The following is a 15,019-nucleotide window of genomic DNA, read 5'->3' on the forward strand; positions in this document are numbered from 1 at the left end:
CTCCAGCTTAGCAACAATACTGAGGTTGGCTCAGGATCGGGCAGTGTTTTATTCTGTTATGCATAAGGCCGCTATGAGTCAGTACTGACTTGATGGCACCAAACAATCACAGAGTTGTACAGGAAAGCTGAAACTCAACAGAACTGTCTTGTTTTACTGAACCTCACAACTTTTCTATCTTTAACATAGTGCAGTCTTAAAATTTTTCTGTCATTTATTTTAGTGGAAAACTATTTGAACTTTCTTTTTCTGATTAGTTTCCACCTTACAGTTTCAAGCTTTTGCAGGTTTCACTGTAATTAGTGTTGCATGTTTTACATCATTTGCTGTTTACTGTTTCATTTGCTTGAAGGAAGAAATTCTGATCATTGTGACTGACAATTCAGATCAAACAAGTCTATGAACCTTTTATAATCCAGTATAAGATTAGCGTATCCACATACAGACCCTACATACAAAGGTAGTCAAGTGCCATGGAGTTGGTTCGGACTCAGTGATCCTATATAGCATTTCTCAGGAGTAGATGGTGGGTTTGAACTTCCAACCTTGCTGTTAGCAGACCAGTGCTTATCCAACGTTGCCACACCAAGCCCCACACCTCATGCAAATAAGCTCCAAATATTAAAAAAGATAATTCATAGAAAACATAATTTCTTTAGAAACCTCTGAATAATGAAGGACCATCTTTTGTACATTTTGTAAAGAGATTTAAACACTAAGAAGCCCTATCTCCCTCGGACCATGGGGCCAGAATCAAAGGAAGTTAGGAAGTTCCCATCTTCAAGGCAAAAAAGAATCTTGTATTGGAACAAAAGGCAAGATGACTCAGAATGTAATTAGGATTGTAGAGCTAAGTAAGTGACACAATGTAGTTTGTGGTATTTAAAAAAAAAGAAAAAGAAAAGAAGACGAGGCTCAAGAGAAGGCTGCAAATGTTTCCACACAGAGACAAGGCTATGGTAGAATGAAAACAAAGCCTCCTTAATTAGCAAATTACAGTACAGAGGCTACAAAACCCCGCTGCTCCTCCCCTCCCATCATCCACACAAGTGAGAACACTTCCAATGTTTATATCTAAAACAAATGACAGAGGGGGCAAGGTTTCTAGGTAGATGAATGCGTGAGGTTGAGCTGAAGTCGCAGTTCTATGAAAATAGCATGCCTCCAACGTTTTATCAACATTCCTATTAATGCCGCAACCAACAGGATGAAACAGGAACGTAAAGCAGAGGGCCCGGTGGCCCAGACTTGTTTATCCAGAGGCTGTTGATCTGTATGGTTATTCAGGTGTTCCTCTCAACCCCCAACATTCATCCCCTTTTGGAATAGTTCCCTGTTCACTTGATGATGGGCAGAGAGAAGAAAAGACATGGGATTTTATTGCTTGTACTCTTCTACAATGTCACCTCATAGCATGTCCAGACACCAAGCCAAGAAATGGCTTAGGCTCTCTGCCAACTAGCACAGTACCTGAAGATTACTGGGCCTTCAGGAAGGCAATCTTTTCCCACACAAAAACTCCACAATTTAATCTGCAGTACTCCCAATATTAATACTGCATTTAATTTGTGATATTGAGCAGGTATCAGCAAATTTTTTTCTATAAAGTCCGGGAGAGTATTTTAGACCCTGTGGCTTTTTAAAAGTCCCCTAGTGGCACTGTAGGAAGCACACTGGACTGTTAACAACAAGGTCAGCAGTTCAAACTCACCAGCCCCTCAGCCGGAGGATAATGAGGCTTTCTGCTCCTTTAAAGATTTACAGCCTTGGAAATCCTATGCAGGGGACTGTGAACCCAAATCAACTTAAAGACGGTGGGTTTGGGTGATGTAGTGGGCTAAGCATTGGCCTGCTAACCACAAAGCCAACAGCTCAAATCCACCATCCAGTCCACAGGTGAAATAACACTGTCTGCTTTCATAAAGATTTAGTGCTAGAAACCCTAAGGAGCCCTTCTGATCTGTGGCATGGTATCTGTCACTGAATTGAAATAGACTCCATGCTGTTGGGCTTGGTGGGTTATTAGGTCTCTGCTGAAATTCCTCAACTCTGCCATTACAGCAGGAAAGAAACCACAGACAATATGTAAAGGAGTGGGTGTGACTCTGTTCCAATAAAACTTTATTTACACACACACACATTGTTACTGTTGTTAAGTGCCCTCAAGTCAGTACTAATTGTTGTTGTTATGTGCCGTGGATTCGGTTCAGACTCATAGCGACCCTGCACAGGGTTACCGAGGCTGTAAATCTTTACAGGAGCAGAAAGCCTCATCTTTCTCCCGCAGAGCAGCTGGTAGTTTCGAACTGCTGACCCTGAGTTAGCAGCCCGATTCGTAACCACTACACTACCAGACCCTGTATAAGGTTCCCAAGGAATGGCTAGTGAGCTTGAACTGCCAACCTTTTGGTTCAAAGCAACCTTGTAGTCGGCACATTAACCCACTATGCCACACCAGGACTTCACAGATAGCAGGCAGGATTTGGCTAGTTCAACAATGTTTGCCAACCCTTGATTTGGAGGATAGAAATTGAGAAGCTAAATCAAATTTCTTCTATTACATAGCTCATGGAGCAATGCATGGGATAGGGTTGATTTTCGTTTTATACATATATGAATTCATTTAAGCAGACTTCAGTATATGAAAGCAGTTATAAGGTCCCTTCACTTGCATCATTTTACACCTATTTACACCACTCATCTGAAAACATGATGTTTTTCATTATGATGAAGATATGAAGTTTTTATGATGTGACATTTACTCAGACACTTAATAAATATCTGCACTGATAGAAAAATGGATAAGAGGCATTCATTACACTCAGAGGATTTACAGTCTAGGTAAGAAAACAAATCTAGAAACAAGTAATTAAAACAACCACCATGACAACAACATGGAAATGCAGTACTCACAAATCTTAACCCTCTATACACTCTATAATGCATACAATTCTGATGTTGGGAAGAATATTGAACATGCCTTGAACTTGACATAGAGTAAACAAACATGTCTTAGAAGAGATCCAAGCAGAATGCTCCTTAGAAGAGAGAATGGGAAGAGTTCTGCTCACTTATTTTAGAAAAGACAAATCACTAGAAAAGGACATGTTTGGGAAAGTTTAAGGGTTAGCAAAAATGAAGGAAACTGTAAATGAGCTGGATTGACTTAACAATATACACCTGAATATACCAAGGTTCATAAAGATGGCACAGGTCCAGGAAATAGATTCATTCTGTTGTATATAAGATCTCTATGACGGGGAGCCATCTCACCAACAACTACAATAGCAGTAATAGTACATTGGAGAACTCATCGCGAGAAGGGAAGAATTAGCTTTGTTTTTGTTTTTTTATTGACAGACTTTAAAATGAAAAACATCCCTTACTTGTGTATATATGTGTTGTTGTTAAGTGCCGTTGAGTCGATTCTGACCCATAGTGACCCTTTGCTTCAGAGGATTAAGATTTGGAATGCACATTGATAATGATGATCTTTTTAAAATCCAGGATACACACATTGTTGTTGTTGCTAAGTGCAGTCAAGTTGGTTCCAACCCATAGCGACTCTGTATAGGGTTTCTAAGGAGCAACCTGGTGAGCTTGAACCACCAACCTTACAGTTCAAACTGACTTTGCAGCCTAGCATATTAACCCACAGCACCACACCAGGACTCCCAACACACATTAACCCATACTTAAATCTTAACCCTCTGAAGATGAAAAAAAAAAAAAAAAAAATCCAATCCTTCCAATAAAAGCTTTGCCGATTTTTAAATGGTAATTTATTATTACATTTTCTACTAGTAATCATCAACTCATCAGTTTCAGATTGCCTGAAATATCTATTTAGATCAAAAAGGGCATCATTTAACATAGGCAAAAAGACTCCTGAAACACTGTCCAACTGTTAAAATGTTGTATATATTTAAATCTGACTAATTTAAATATAAATCATTGTGAATTTTCAAACTTTCAGAGAAAGAAAACAATACTTCAAGAAGCACTGAGTACACTGTGGGCTAGACATTATTTATAACATTTCTCCGTAATAGAAGGGAACATGAGAAAGTGATGAAAACACAAAGGTCATTTATATATATTGTCACTGGGCCAAGAGCTGGTAACACTGGGATTTTAGTATGTTTGATGATTCTGAAAAGAGCTACATGATAAAAGAGCTCGGTAGCTCTATATGATAAGCACTGAACTGTGAGCCACAAGGTCCAAGATTCAATACCACCAGCCTCTCCCCAGACGAATGATGCGGCTTTCTGCTCCCATGAAGATTTAAAGCCTTGGAAACCCTGTCTGAGGTCATGTGAGTTGGAATCAACTGGACAACACTAAAGAGCAACAATATAATAAAAGAGTTAAAGCCAGACACATAACCCAGGAGTTCCACACAATTACATTGTGATTGTGGACATATGACTTATATTGCTCTCCCAATGTGACAAGTGAGGGTAATGTTAATCTATTTCATGTTAGTGTTGGTCCACAAATTATCAAGGAAAATTGGTCTCCTTGAACTTATTCCATCATGTCAAGAGACCAGTGCCCTAACAATTCCAGTGTCTATGGTGATCTACAAATCCTTTGCACCCTGTTGTACCTTGCTTTTCATTTTGTTCAGTTGTAAGACCAGTGAAGTTAAGAAATGAGATTCTAGTGGTGGCCTGGAGTCTTGGTGTGGTGCTAGAGGATCATGCACTGGACTGCAAGGTCAGTGGTTCAAACCCACCAGCCACTCCTGGGAAACCCTATACAGGGTTGCTATGGGTCTGACTCAACGGCACTTAACAAATGCAACAAGTGATGGCCTAGAAGGTGCTTTATGAGACTTACAGCCTAGATTCTCATTTCTTAACTTCCCTGGTCAAACCAACTCAAGGGTACTTAACAACAAGTGATGGCCAAAGTAGCCTAGCAGGTTAGGAGTTAGGCTTCAAACCCCAAGGTCAGCAGTTCAAATCCACCAGCTGCTCCAAGGGAGAAAGAAGAGGCTCTCTGCTCCCATAAATAAAGATTTGTATCCTTGGAAACCTTACACAGGTTTGCTCTGAGTCAGAATCATCTCCATGACACATAGTCATGAGCCAGCCAGAAATGGCCTGGTGTGGTGCTGTAGGACAACTACTGGACTTCTAACCTCAAGGGTGGCAGTTCAAATCCATCAGCCGCTCCTCAGAAACCCTCTAAAGAGTCACTATGGAACAGACTCGGTGGGACTAACAACAACAACCGTGATGGCAGGGTATGGTTAAGAATATTTAAAATAATTCAGTTCAGTAAACTTCAAGACAGGTGATATTCATTCAGATCTAGTTTTTTTTAACACTGGTAACGCATTTTTATCCTGCATCAGAAACTCTCTGACAGTGATAACATGAGCTGCATAATAGTCCTTGAACTTTGATCATTTCATTGAATAAATAGATTAATTAATTGAACATCTATAACCTGATATTTTCTACTTTCTATCATAGGCAACTATACTTGGAATCAAAACAGAATACAAATTGAAATATTAAGTTTACCAAATGGTTACAGTAAAACAATTTCCATTTGAGTTATCAAATATCAAATAGTGTTCAAAATAAATATATGACTTAAATTTAGAACTTGGAGTGAAGAAAACTTCTAAGGTCAACTTTTGAGAACAAGTTGTTTACTGCATGCATTTAGTTTCTTGATCCTTTAACCAATTATGTAAATAATGACAAAAGATATGCAAATGTAAACAGACAATAGTCAAGCCAAACTGACTCCTATCAACAAGGATATTTTCAGGTATATTTAGTTTGATTCATACTGTTGTTGTTAAGTGCCATTGAGTCAATACCGGCCCACAGAAACCCTGTATAGGGTTTCCAAGGAGCAGCTGATGGCTTGAACCACTGACCTTGCAGTTTAAACAATTGTACAGTCTTATACATTAGACCACAGAGCCACACCAGGACTCCTAGGCAAGGGTCAATATAACCAAAGGACACTTAATAGTGATTCTTGGCTATTATCTAAAAACTACACCATAATCACTGGCCAAAAGCAATGCAAACAAGAATCAAACTTATTTCACAAAAATTAATTCATGAATATTTGTATAACGTAAGTTCAACAGAATCATGTTTTTACTGTGTCATGCTTGGAATAATGGTATAGCAATCGAAAGCATATATTACATTTTTCAGTACTATTTGGATCATATTAGTCAATTTTGGACAAAGATTTCCCTCACCACCCCCTAAGAAAATCCAGATTAATTAATAATGCTTAATTCTTAAGAAAGCGTATATAAAATATATATTGAGAATAGTTACAAGCTTTCAACAAAATGCACTCACTTGCTATGGAAATAAGCTTTTCTAAAAAAAATAATAATAAAATACAACATATCTTATTATTATCTGCCACTGTAGGTAGTGCCTGAGATTTAAGCAATAATTATTAAAAGACTGCAAAGTTCTCTTTGCTTCCTTGTCTGCATATTTACTAATTTCACCTGTAGTCTACAGTGGAAAGATAAGCTACAATTCCAAGTTTGGAAACTCTAGAATTACCAAGTTTCGGTTAACATGTCAAGTAAAATAACAGTGATCTTAGTTCAGTCCCTAGTGGACAAAAGCAGAATAACTGTAACATGGCATGAATCAGCAGGCGGTGATCTAAGTGACCACACAAGGACAGAAAAAAGCGTATTTGTCCTTTCACTATCTTTGATCTTCTCAAAGAGTCTGCACTGGTAACAGACTGTCATAGAGAAGTCGGGTTGTGTTCCTACTCTATGCACTAAAAGAATCTATCTCCAAAGATCTTGTGGTGGGAAGCTTTTCAGGAAATGGGACATTGTCACCCTTTTAATGACACAGTTGAATACACTATTGTTCACTGCTTACCTGTCACACAATCAGAGACCAAAGTGAGAATAACTGCAGAAACTGCATTCATTCATATTTTAATAGACAAATCTTACACAAAAAAACTTTTCAGAGGTTTATAAATATAAGCAAAACAAGTTGTTCAATTTGTTTTCTATAAATTAGAATTAACTGAGTACTCAACATTACCATTTATCTGGATACTTTCAGACTCTCAAATGGAACTGTCTCTGTACCTATGATGTCCTGTACCTGTACCCCAAGAATAGAGCAGAGCCTACATGCTGTGTTCAAATCCAAATCAGCAGGTGCATGCCCCAAGGGAACTATCATCACCCCTGGCTCCATTTCTCCCTTCATCGTGGGTAAGGTTCAACCCCTGAACTCACATTAAATGTATCTTAAATGATTTTCTCAAAAACAGAAGAAAATATAACAGAAACCAGTCCTCTACGATTCTACCACTTATTTGACATGAACAGTTCTTTTATGCACTAGCGTAGTGGTTACAAATCAGGCTGCGAACCGCAAGGTCAACAGTTCGAAACTACCAGCTGTTCCGCGGGAGAAAGATGAGGTTTTCTGCTCCCGTAAAGATTTACAGCCTCGGAAACCCTGTACAGGGTCGCTATGCAACAACAACAAGAAGTTTATTCCATGTATACAATTTCCCTCCCAAATATCCAGTGAAACCTGGGAGCCTAGAGGGTTTTCTGTACATCATTACCACTTTCTGTATCTTGTTTTAGTGTAAAATACTTGAGTTTTCTTTCTCTCACAGGTTTCCATCTTACACAGGTTCTGGCTTTGGCAGGTTTCACTGCATTTTATATCTACTTTTATTTCCTGTTAATTTCATTAGAAATTTAAAAATGCATTTGCTATGACTTCCCCTCCTTGCTGCATTAAACTCTCTGCTGTAAAATCCATTTAATCTCAAATCAGTATAGTCATTATTATTTTCTTTCTTATTTATTTTTTTTTTTCAATAACTTTGCCAAAGAAGTACTTGCTTTCTTTTTAAATGTGGGTTGGGACCGTCAGATTACTCAAACGCCACCATGAATAAGAGAAAAACAGAAATGTCGTAAAATATGCATATGCTACACACAAATGAGACTCCAGCATACCTTCATATATGCTAGCGAAATCCTAAAACATCTTGGCTTACCAGTGAAGTGAAACCAAGTAAGCTGCCTTACATTTGCAAACACTGCCCCCCAGGAGCAAAAAACGTAAACACACAAATCTCCCCCTAAGGAACTGTAGGTTAACTGCAGTGCAAGAAGAGAAAAGACTTGGTGCAATTAGAAACTGAAAGCATCACTTACTTTTTGCAGCCACTGAGTATAATTTTCCATCACATGTTCCAGATGCTGAAGTTTCTGGGAAGAGAAATCAGGTTCCACGTGCGGAGCATCTCTCTGCAGAGCGTTTGTGCTGTATTGGTCTGTCGTACTCTCACGACAGTTCCCGTCGTGTTCTGGAAGAATGAAAGTGTAGGCACATTGCCCATGTTGAATCCGGTTATATCTTCTCCCACCGTTTTCTGGACTTCGGCGCTGGTTGCTGCACCCTATGTGAGTCAGAATGGCAGCGAGGAAAGCAAAGGAAAGGAAAACTGTCATTGTGTTGCCAGCACTCTCCTTCCGTGCCTCTCACAAAACTGGCTCCTTTCTTCTGCCTTTTAAACTAGTTCTTTATTTCAGGTAAAGCTGCTTGCTTTTTTGACTTTTCCACCCTCCAAGAAAACTTTTGAAGATGAATCATAGAAAACTAGCCATTTGTTAGCTTTGCTCTAAAAGGTTTTGTTTTCTAAAAAACAAATTTTATTTTACTGTAATGATAGTTTCCTTAGTTAAAACTTGAGATATTTTATTGCATAGTAGCTGAGATTGATTGTTTCCTCTCTGTAACAGTTCAGCGTGGAGCCTGCCTGAGTCAGCTGCATATACATATTCTAGACCCTTTCCTCTACCCTATCTGCTGCAGATCTGCTATTTTCTCCCAGACCTCAGTGAGTTTTATTAAGGTTGCACATCCAAGCCAAGCTAGAAGCAGGCAGCCTTTCACAAGAGGACTTGACAGGAATGCATGAATGTGCCCCTATGCTAAGGATTGCTGATGGCTCAGGGCAGCCGGATCATCTTACAAATTGGCTAGATGCGCATGACCTCAATCATGTATGGCCCGCCCGCCCCTTCCTTAGACAATTGCCTCCAGCCTTAAGCAGATTCACGGAAAATCAATAAATAGAGCAGTCCACCTTAATACACTTTTGGTGTGCCTACGGACCAACTAAAATCTCTCGCAAACTAACAGTATATTTTATTAAGTTTCTTTTTAATTAGGAAACACTAAAAACAAACTTGGTATAATGTCCGATGCAATTATTTTTGACAATGAATAATAAATCTATATAATTATTTTTAAATGTTTATAAAACATTTATTCTTGACTCTGGGGAAATGATACAAAAAGCCACGTTTAAAAATGCCTTTCTTTCATTGAGACTTTTAGAAAGTGGATAAAATAATCAGGGAGGGGTCAAATTAGCAACAACCACCTCCACAACAAAAATTCACTATTTGTCAGTAAGAGGATTATAGCATGTGTATATTACATAGAATAATCTAAATATTTCTGGAATGTGGATTTTAAAATGAAACTTTCCCTGATCAGAATGCAGCCCTGCCTGTTCTGTGTATATAAATTGAGCAACTTCCTTAGAAAAACAATGTGGTTACAATTTAAGACAGTGGCTTGAGAATTATTAATTCCTGTCGCTCATCCTAATCATATATTTCACAAAGATCTCAGTGGTGTTGTTATAACTGTCTTTAACACCACTGTGAAAGTACCAGAGAAATCCTCCTGTGGTTGCATGATCAGCCATCTAAGAACAAACGTGTATCAGGTATGCCAGGAGGCCAACACACTGTGATACAGGAGAAATTGATGTGTTTCTATCAGGGAAGAAATGAAAATGATCAGAAAGCAATTTCACAAGATAAGGGTGCCAATTTTTGAATAAGGAACCATGAATAAAACATGAAGAGTAGGCGATAACTAACATGTAAAGTATGACATGGAGAGTTCCACTAGATGTGCACAGAAAACAAGAGGAATGAGCAGGGTCTTCGCTTAGGGACTGAGAAGGATTTAAAGCAGTGAAGCTTCCCAACTGCAGTCTTCTTTAAATAGAAGCCGCAGTGGTAGCCTCCCATGTTCTGGAAGGGGTAAGGCAGAGGGTGAAGGGCAGCGAGGGTGAAAAAAAAAAAATCCAGCAAGAATGTGACTCGCACTTTGGGACAATTGTTGTTGTTGTTGTTAAGTGCTGTCAAGTTGGTTCTGACCCATAGCGACCCTGTATAGGGTTTCCAAGGAGCAGCTGGTGAGCTTGAACTGCCGACCTGCTTGCAGTTCAAACAGCTTTGCAGTCTGGCTCATTAACCCACAGAGCCACACTAGGACTCCTTGGGGAAAATGGTGGTGGTGGTTATGTGCTGTGGAGTCGGAACCGACTCATAGCGAACCTTTACAGGATTTCCAAGGCTGTAAATCTTTACGGGAGCAGAATGTCTCATCTTTCTCCAGTGGAACAGCTAGTAGTTTCAAACTGCTAACCTTAAGGTTCACAGCCTGATTCGTAACCACTATGCTACCAGAGCTCCTTCTTGGGGACAATAGAAGTACTGAAATTCAATAGCTCTTTCCATACCAATAACACATTGCTGACCTGACAGGGATGGAAGCAAGTTACAGCAAACACATAAACAAAATCTTTGAACCACCTTTGTAGCCTCCTCTTGTGTTGTATGACTCTCAGCTGTGTGATATGTCACTCATGTGGAATAATAAGACAGAAATGTTTATTCGGAGCTAAGCACTCCTTGTGCTGGATTATAAAATCGGTTTGAACCTCAAGGTTGGCAGTTCCAGCTCAACAGCCGCTCCTCAGAAACTATACAGGTTCGCTATGAGTGGAAACAGACTCGATAGCACGTTACAACACCACCACCACCACCAAGCATTTCTTATACACGATCTCTTTTCATTGTTACAACAACAAAATGTTAAACCCCATTTTGCTGACAGGGAAGCTGAGCTGTAGAGAGGTTCACTGGTCACAGTCACACAACTAGAAACTGAAGGTGCTATAATATGAAGTCAGCTCACATTTGAAAACCACAGAAATTAATGAAAGCAACTCCAGAAGGACTCCAGCTGCACTGATTTGCATTCCTAAAATAAGGTAAGTCACGGCATCTAAAAAAAGGACTAAATGAAAACCAGTTGATCCCTCTGAAGTGATTTAATCCATTCCCTGTTTTATTAGAGTCAAAATTTGAAAGTGCTTTGTTTGTAGAGAGTGGTAGCGCAAGGTCAGCAGTTCGAAACTACCATCTGTTCCGCTGGAGAAAGATGAGGCTTTCTGCTCCCGTAAAGATTTACAGCCTCGGAAACCCTGTTCAGGGTTGCTATGGGTCGGAACTGACTTGGCAGCACTTAACAACAATACAGTCTATAATGGGGATCAAATCCATTTTGAGTCTTGACCTAAATTCAGACTCTGTGTTCTTTTTGACCATTAACCAGCAATGTGCAGTTTTACCCTCAGGAAGAGTATGTTTGACTGTAGATTACAACTCTTGGGGATGCCAGGGAGAGGCAGTTTTGTCCTTAGGCTTGTACTACTAACCAACTTGAACTTGCCTGGGCATTGCCCAAAAACAACCATCTGACATATAAAAGTTGGGGTCCTGGCGGCCATGACTCAGGGCTGCCTGATTATGAGTCATACCCAACTACACAGTCAGGTGGTCAAAGCTCTGGAACCAATCCTTTATAAAATATCCCATCCATGATCCTTTCCCCAGTTTTGTATTCACACCTGTGACAGAGGTTAATTGATCTGCCAACAATCATGACCTGCTGGTGGTTTTCTTTGTCTCCTAAAATATGGAACTTTATGGCTATGAATCAGTAGACTCCATCTTGGCCTCTGTACTGTTTACATGAATATAGTTTCCCTCATTCTGGGATAATCACCTTTATCTTGTTTTTGTTCTAGTCAAAACATATAAATGGGAAGGAGCTTTGGAGTTTAGTGGTTATAAGTCGGGATGCTAACTTCAAGGTGAACAGTTTGAGACTACCAGTGGTTCTATGGGAGAAAGATGAGGCTTTCTGCTCCCTTAAAGAGTTACATCCTCAGAACCCCTATGCCGGGTCACTACGAGTCAGAACCGACTCCATCTGTAGAATATGCCCCCAAATTCATATTCTATTGTTACTTTTGTTGTTGTTAAGTGCTGTGGAGTTGGTTCCAATTCATAGTGACCCTGTGTAGTGTTTCCAAGGAACAGCTAGAGGGTTTGAAGTGCTGATCTGGCTTGTAAGGTAAGTCCAGTGCTTATCCTACAGCACCACACAAGGACTCTGCATATTCTATTGTTGCTGATAAATACCACTGAGTTTGTTCTGACTCATAAGGTTGCAATGAGTCGGAACCAACTCCACACATACCACTTCCACCATGCTTGTAAGCAATTAAGATTGGTAAAAATCTGTTTGTCCTTGTGTGTGCATGTACAGCTGTGTGTGTGCATGTTTGTTCCTGTGAACTTTTCCAGTCTGAACAAATGAGAATGAGGTGTACACCATTTCCTAGGGAGAACTGTCATTGTTGTTGTGAAGTGCCTTCAAGCTGGTTCTGACCCATAGCGACCCTATATGGGGCTTCCAAGGAGCGGCTGATGAGCTTGAACCAAAAGGAAGCCTGAAGCGTGAGTCAAAAAGTAGGGAGTCACAGAGTCAGAAGGAATCAAAGGATTGATTCATCTCTTGGGCAGAACAACAAAAACAAACAACCAAATAAAGACACTAGAAACACTCATGTCAATCCACACAAGAGGACTGAAGATCACTTCTAAGACACAAAGATGTGAAGAATCCACTCATGTTTGTTTGGAGACACTGGATGCATTTGAAAATCCTAATAGCATGCCCAAGACAATACGTTGTTGTTGTTAGTGGCCTTGGAGTTGGTTCCAACTCATAGTAACCCTACAAAGGGTTTCTGAAGTTTCAAATATTTTTTAACATAATTTCTTCCATTACTAAATGGACATTCTGAGCAGTTCTACCTAATTTTTTGAAATTAGCATACAAGCTAAACTGCTGTAATAAAGAAATGACAAACAAAGTAACTTAAAATGGAAGTTAACTTTTTTCCATCCAAATTATCCACAGTGCTGATATTTTTGTCCTCTTTGCAACACTTGGATCACAGTGATATATTGGAGATAGTATTTACCTATGATTTTCTAATTGTTGAATACACAGGACATTTTTCTGAACTGTCAAAATAAGAGAATAAATTAGACACTTTAGTGAATCTTGGAAATAATTTACCTAAAAGCTGTTCAATTTCACAAATATTTGAGTAGCTACTGGTAGCGTAGTGGTTACGAATCGGGCTGCGAAACTTAAGGTCTGTGGTTCGAAACTACCAGGCGCTCCGCGGGAGAAAGATGAGGCTTTCTACTCCCGTAAAGATTTACACCCTCGGAAACCCTGTACAGGGTCGCTATGGGTCGGAACCGACTCTATGGCACTTAACAACAACAACAACTGTGGGTGAGGACTCTCTTGGTGTGATTCTATGGAATAAACACTGGACTTCTAGCAGCAAAGTCAGTTACTCAAACCCACCAGCTGCTGCTCCAAAACTCTATACAGGTCACTGTGAGTTGGAACCAACCCAACAGAACTTAAAAACAACTATGAAGCCACTGTGCCAAACCTGGAAAAATAAATCCAAATCAATTCATGGAAATCTGGTTCTTTTAAGCCTTTGTAAGGAGGCTCTAAGTCTTTAGAGAAGTAGAAACCTTCATCTTTCTCCCCCAAATGGCTGGTGAGTTTGAATTTCTGACTTTGTACTTAGCAGTCCAGTGCTTTTCCTACAATACCAGTGCTCCTAAGGGCAATATAATTACAAGGCAATAAGCCTAAACAGCTATATTGTTGGTCAGTGGGATAAGCACCGGACTACTAACAAGAAGGTGTTGGTGGTGGTTGTATGCTGTTGAGTCAGTTCCAACTCATAGCAACCCTATAGAGGGTTCTGAGGCTATAAATCTTTATAGGAGCAGAAAGCCTGGTCTTTCAGTTGGTAGTTTCAAACTGCTGATCTTGAGGTTAGCACCCAACTCGTAACCACTACGCTAGGTGGTTAAAACCCATCAGCCACTCCCTAGAAACCCAATAAAGAATAGCTATGAGGAGAAACTGACTCGATGGCACTTAACAACAAAAACAACAATATTATAAATCTGGAGCCCTGGTGTGGTGCTGCAGGATAAGCACTGGACAGCTAACCCAAGGTTGGAAGGTCAATCCCACCAACTGCTCCTCAGAAAACCTATACAGGGACACTATGACCTCCATGGCACATAACAGTTACAAATATGAGAAGCCCTAGTGGTACAATCATTAAAGTACCCAGTTACTAACCAGTGACTCTAAGCCTACCAGCCGGTTCACAAGAGAAAGATGTCACAGTCTACTTCTATAAAGATTTATAGCCATGAAAACCCTATGGAGCAGTTCTAGTGTGTCCTATAGTGCCACTTTGGTATTACAAATATGCCCAGGACTATATACTTTTTTATAATTCTTCCACAGTCCCTCCAAAAATCAATGGAAATATTTTCTAAAGAACTAAGTCCTTCTATTCAAATGAAGCAGTTTGATTTTGAAAACTTTCTATTTTGTTTTCATTATTAAAACCCTATAACAGGGTGTCATGTTCCTTAAGATTCAAATCCACTAGAATTAAAAGTTAGCCTACTAGTAAAAGTTAGGCTTGATCAGAATTTCCAGCGTGACAAGGAATGCCATTTAATAGGGGTACTTGATTGCTAAAGAACGGGTCTTTATTAGTCTTCTTCTGAAGCTTTTCTAATTTCCACAGGCCAGCAGTGGCCCCTCTTCTGTATTTCAATAAGCTTCTTTGCATATCTCCTTAAGAGTACTTCTCACGCGTTGCTTTCTAATTACTTTTGGTCTGTCTCTCCCTCTTGCTCTGAGCTCAGAAAGTGATCTCTCATTCATCATTGAGTCTACAGTGATCA

General features: G+C 39.6%; 1 protein-coding gene across 2 annotated transcripts in view; it reads right to left on the reverse strand.

Annotated features, from left to right (window-relative positions):
- Positions 1–9,014, reverse strand: part of ANGPT1 (angiopoietin 1) — a 427,423-nt gene extending 418,409 nt beyond the window's left edge. The window contains exon 1 of one of the 2 annotated variants that reach the window (XM_006830637.1): positions 8,210–9,014. In XM_006830637.1, the coding sequence (XP_006830700.1) occupies positions 8,210–8,506 (297 nt within the window). In that variant the 5' untranslated portion in view covers positions 8,507–9,014. The remainder of the gene's footprint in view (positions 1–8,209) is intronic. The other variant, XM_006830638.1, reaches the window with a different exon arrangement.
- Positions 9,015–15,019: the final 6,005 nt, after the last annotated feature.

This window comes from Chrysochloris asiatica, unplaced genomic scaffold (assembly GCF_000296735.1).
Source record: "Chrysochloris asiatica unplaced genomic scaffold, ChrAsi1.0 scaffold00001, whole genome shotgun sequence".
In the NCBI taxonomy this organism is placed as follows: domain Eukaryota; kingdom Metazoa; phylum Chordata; class Mammalia; order Afrosoricida; family Chrysochloridae; genus Chrysochloris; species Chrysochloris asiatica.